General features: G+C 41.4%; 1 protein-coding gene across 1 annotated transcript in view; it reads left to right on the forward strand.

Moving 5' to 3' along the window:
- Positions 1 to 914: 914 nt before the first annotated feature.
- Positions 915 to 5,240, forward strand: part of DARS2 (aspartyl-tRNA synthetase 2, mitochondrial) — a gene marked incomplete at both ends in the record, with an annotated part of 13,208 nt that continues 8,882 nt past the window's right edge. Inside the window, 3 exons of the mRNA XM_010175057.1 lie at positions 915 to 1,010; positions 2,315 to 2,438; positions 3,086 to 3,132. Of these exons, the coding sequence (XP_010173359.1) occupies positions 915 to 1,010; positions 2,315 to 2,438; positions 3,086 to 3,132 (267 nt within the window). The remainder of the gene's footprint in view (positions 1,011 to 2,314; positions 2,439 to 3,085; positions 3,133 to 5,240) is intronic.

The following is a 5,240-nucleotide window of genomic DNA, read 5'->3' on the forward strand; positions in this document are numbered from 1 at the left end:
TACATGATGACATGTTTCTCACTCGGAATAGATTTTACTGTTCTCATTGTATAGGAAACAGAGGCTGAATAATTTTTTTTAATGTTTTGCATTCCTCAGCTCTCATTGTAATCAGCCGTAGGTTAATCTGTCAGGATTGTGTGTATCCCATCCCTGGCAGACCTAAAAAGAACCTGAATTTATCACCTTTTTTTTTCTCTGACCACTTACAGATGTTCATAAAGAATGCAAGCTTCAAGCTGTGCTTTTTTTCTTTTAATAATTTAAGATTTTTTTTTTTGAAGATTGTATATACTTTCCCCTGGAAAATAGAAAGAGTTCTGCACAATGGAATGAACTTTGTGGCGTGGTGCTAAGTGGGGGAAGCTGTCTGTTCTCCCTCAGTATCTAAGAAAAAGATGGTTAGTTCTGAGAACTGGTGTTCAGAACTGGAAGTTCTGAGAAGTTCCTTACCGGTTGCCTTTTTTTTTACTTGTATTAAGGGCTGATGGTGATGCTGCTAATGCACACTAAAATGTATACTGCGTGGTTTCTATTAAGTTAATGGAACTAGAGTTTTGTCCAGATGCATGTGCCCTGGGAGGGTCTGTGCCTGACTGTTCCTCTGTGCTCAGAATGTCATTCAAGGAGAAGGCAAAGGAGAATAATTATATTTCTTGTAGAGATAAGTGTGCTACTGGGAAAGAACACGCCATCTTTGGTGAGGAGGCTTGTGTTTTTCTAAACAGAAGAGAAATCTGGGAGAAATCTGTCCTTTAGAGAAGCTCTCTGAGTTATACTGTGTCTTTAGAAGGCATGGAGGATAATCACATGGGTTTCTTTTTGTTTTCCCCCGACCATCTTTGAAATACGTTTGTCCAGTTGTTTTCCCTAAGTTTTGAGTCTAACTTTTTTTCCTTACCTTTTTGCTCCAGAAAATGCCAACAGGGGATATTGAAGTGAAGGCAGAGACTGCAGAGATCCTAAACTCCTGCAAGAAGCTACCTTTTGAAATCAAGGATTTTATCAAGGTGTCTGTGGTTTTTCTTTTTCTTTTTTTTTTTTACCCAAAGTAGTGACTTTTCAATAAACTGGGAGTTTGCCCAGGGTGATGACAGAACATCTGAGAATTTTGTGTGGATCTCCCATATCTGCTTTGGGGTATTTAAAATAGGAGTGTTGCTTGTTAACTGTGAGGATATATTTCTAATTAGAGTTAAGCAGGAAAACAAGGCTTGAATTATTCCAGTGCACAGGATTTTCAAATATCACGGTAAGAACAGATGGTAAAGGGAAGAGTGAAAGAAATTGGGCTATGCTAGCTTTTTTGAGAGTGTGAAACAGAACCTGCCAGTGCACTGCTGTGTTTTAAAGCAAGGGTGCTTAGTCTCATCTGGGCAAGTAGCTAGTCAGCCAGAGGATTTTCTTCCTATGTAAGTACAGTCTGAAAAGAGGTTGGTTTTAGTGCAGGCTCCATGGCGTAGGAGAGACATCACTGTTAATTGAAAATATTCTCTGTGCTGTTGAAACTGTGACTGATACGTAGGTGTTGGAGTTGGGAGAACTGGGTCCTGTCCCTTCCGTGTTACAAGTCCTGGGCAATTCTCATCATCTGCACTACTTTAGTTTTCCTGTCTGTAGTAAGGATGTATCACTATTTAGTTGTTCCTTTAGTTTTATGTTGGATACCACTCCCCTGCTTAAAAATCACAAGGAGGATTGTTGCTACAGTCTGTTTCAGTGAACTGTGAATAAGGGGGGCTGAAATCCTGAGCTTTAGTGAGGCATCTCTTATCAGAGTAGATGTCTGTCTGGTTTTGGTTTTTGTTTCTGGGTTCGTTTGATTGGATTTTTTTCCAGCAATTTTCATATCATTAACTTTTTATAAGGGCAGTTAATGACAGAACAAGGGGAAATAGCTCTAAAGTGAAAGAAGGTAGGTTTAGATTAGATATTGGGAAGAAATTGTTTGGTGTGAGGGTGGTGAGACAGTGGCCCAGGCTGGCCAGAGAAGCTGTGGCTGCTCCTCCCTTGAAGTGTTGAAGGCCAGGTTGGATGAGGCTTTGAGCAACCTGGTCTAGTGGAAGGTGTCCCAGGGGGGTTGGAACTGGATGAGCTTTAAGGTCCCTTCCAAACCAAACCAGTCTGGGATTCTATATGTGGGAACACTCAGTGGCTGATTTTGTCTGTGTAGGTTGTGGGTAATGGGTAGGTTGTGGCGATAGAGCAGCATCCTTTTCTAACTTCCCCCTTTTGTCCTTTGCCTTTAGGAGCAGCTTCACTGGACATGCAATTTGAATTTTGTCTGTTAATCCTAATTACCTCTTATCTCTAGAAATCAGAGGCCTTACGGATGCAGTATCGCTACCTGGACTTGCGTAGCTTCCAGATGCAGCATAACCTGCGGCTGAGATCACAGATAGTGATGAGGATGAGGGAATATCTGTGTAACCTCCATGGTAAGAAACATGTGTGAAGAACAGTGTGCAGCAAACAACATTTTACCCCTCTCTTCTTCTGTTTCCTATTGCTGGGAGAGATTGCCAATCAACTTGCTACTCCAAACTCATCCCACTTAGTAAGGACACATCTGCTTGCACTGGAGTCTTTAGAGGGATGTTGGCAGGCCTGGAGAGCAAAGTACATTGAAATCTCTTAGCGTGCTACAAACCAGGTGTTTCAAATGAGCTGTATCCAGTGAGAAAAAGCCTTTTGGAGGTAGCTTCCCTCTTCTGGTCACCCAACTTGAGGCATGTTGAAGGGATGGATTTCTTATAGGCTTTTTGCTTATCTTAAAATCAGGAATCTTTTTTTGGAAAAGCAAAGCCTAGTTGAAAATGGATAGAGAATTAACAGTTTTTCAGCCTGTATGGAGTCCTCTGTCATCAGTAATTCTGGAAGGACATCAGAATAGCTCAGAGCCTTTAAATCTGTCATTACACAAGTTATTCTTAGCAGCAGCGAAATCTGTAGATTTTGGAGAGGCTCTATGGTGTGCTAGATTACCTGTTTTTGCAGACTAACCCTACTCTAGCCTACTTTCTGTCATACTCATTCTCCCTGCTCTCAGCATATTCTGTGTCTGAAGCATGTGTTTGTTCCTCAGGGTTCGTGGATGTGGAAACTCCAACGCTCTTTAAAAGAACCCCAGGGGTACGTATTCTGTTAGTGATGCATCTTAGCCTGCTGCAGCTGCACAGGCAGCTCGTGGTTGAGTTATTGTCACTTGCCACTCTGCCTTCATTGCTGTTCCCTCACTAAGTAACAGCTCAGGTGCAAATTCCTGATATCATACCTGGCTCATTTGAAACGTAGAGGGAGTGAAAGGGAAAAGGTGACATCTTGTGTGTTAATTTTGAGCTTTCAAATGAGTAAAGCTTCTGTCTTCTTCACAATTCTGTGTTGAATAAAAGTCCTGTCCTGGGACAGCCAACTTATAAAACCAAAAAACTTCCTCTAAGCACTGTTTCCCCAGCATTTATCTTTTAACTAGTAGGTTACTGCAATGGCATTGCACAAAGCATTATAATTTTTGAGTTTATATTCCTTCCTTTCATTTAAAAAATAATCACAGAGAGAGAGCTGTAGCCCAGAAATTGTTGATGCAGCTAACACATGGAGTTCTTGCATTTAAACCCCTGTCTTGGATGGTGTGTTCTGCATTAGTCTCACAGAGCAGGAGGTAGAGAATCCTCCTTTGGGGTATTTTGGAGCAAGTTGGTTAGTAGATTTTTTTTTTTAAGTGTAATGTACAAATAACCATTTCCTCACAAGTGACATTTCATAATGGGGAAAATAAATCCTTCATATTGCACTTCTAAGCTGTGTTGTTAGCTTAGAATTTGTAGATTTAATTCTACAAAATAGCTGTGTCTGAGACTGTGTGATTGCCCATTTCAGAATCCAGTCTCCCCGTAGTGATGCACCCAGCTTCTCACTGTCTGTGAGACTTGAGTCCTGTATGTGTTTAACCTAATTGCTACAAAAAGGTCCAAGATGTGGATACTAGATTTGATTCAGCAGTTGAGCAGAGCTCAGTGGGAGCAAAGGAAGGTGTTTTGTAACGTCTGTTGAAAATTGCAACTAGCTTGGGAAGGGGAGCCTCTGTTTGCTGCAGTTCTTAGAGAGTGCTGAGAAGATTGTGCATTTCCTGATTGTTTTATTTGACATACCTCTCTTTAATTGCTGTGCTGACCTGTCTTGCTGCAAAGTTCAGTGTTTCAGTCTTCTCTTGCCTGAGTGAGTGGGAAGAAGGTCTGTAGAAGAGGTGTAAAAAATTGACTGATAGATTAGGAAACACATGCATTGATGTTTTTTAAAAAAATTTAATTTGTATGGCTGCTTTTCTTTGTACTCTGAGATGAGTGCTCAGAAATTCTAAATTCTTTTTAGTTTCTCTCTGGAAGATACTTTTATACCTTTTTCCTGGTGGAGAGCAGTAGTCTTTTCAGAGTTTGGTGTAATTTTTGAGCTGGGCACAAGGCTTTCTTCATGTATTGGATATTTCCTTCCCTCACAGCTGAGGGAATTGCTGACACATTTGTTGCTAGGCTTGAACTGTGATATGAACCAAGATTAAAGCCCACATCTCGCATGAGGCAGTGGAGAGCAGGAAACATCAGGGAAACAGAAGTGGACGCAGATTTCAAGAGTGGTGATTAGAGCAGCGTTTTAGTTTTACCAGATGTTGGAAAAAGGCTCTCTGCCTGCTTATTTCCAGGAACTATTTATATATATACATACACTGTTCATATAACACTGTTTGCATCACTTGAGGAAGCATTGGGTTGACCTGTATTCAGCTTAGCTCTGCTGCAAAAGGCAGACAGGAGCAGGAAAAGATGGTATTTCTTTGGTTTATTAGCTCCCTAATGCTCAGAGAAGGAATAACCCACGTTCAACACACGTCTGAAGAGGAACTAGTGATACTACACATCATGTTTCTCTCCAGAGGAGATCTGCTTTACTGTTGTAAAGTCTGTGTTACAGACCTGCTGCAGCATCAGCCAGCCCAGGTTGCGGTGGATGAGCAGTTCAGAGGCTTGTGTAGGCTGTAGTATGGTAAAGTGGAGAGATGTTTTATCTTCTCTGCTTTTATTAGCTGCTGCTCCTTCCACAGCCAGCCTCCACTCATCTCCAGAGAGTGTAGCCTGCACTAGTTTACACTGAAACCTGTGTCACCTTGTGCTTTGTCTCTGAAATTGGTTCTTAGTTCTTCAAAACGTTGTCACACAGTAGGACTGCACAAAGAGGGTGGAGTT

This window comes from Antrostomus carolinensis, unplaced genomic scaffold (assembly GCF_000700745.2).
Source record: "Antrostomus carolinensis isolate BGI_N321 unplaced genomic scaffold, ASM70074v2 scaffold29819, whole genome shotgun sequence".
Lineage (NCBI taxonomy): Eukaryota > Metazoa > Chordata > Aves > Caprimulgiformes > Caprimulgidae > Antrostomus > Antrostomus carolinensis.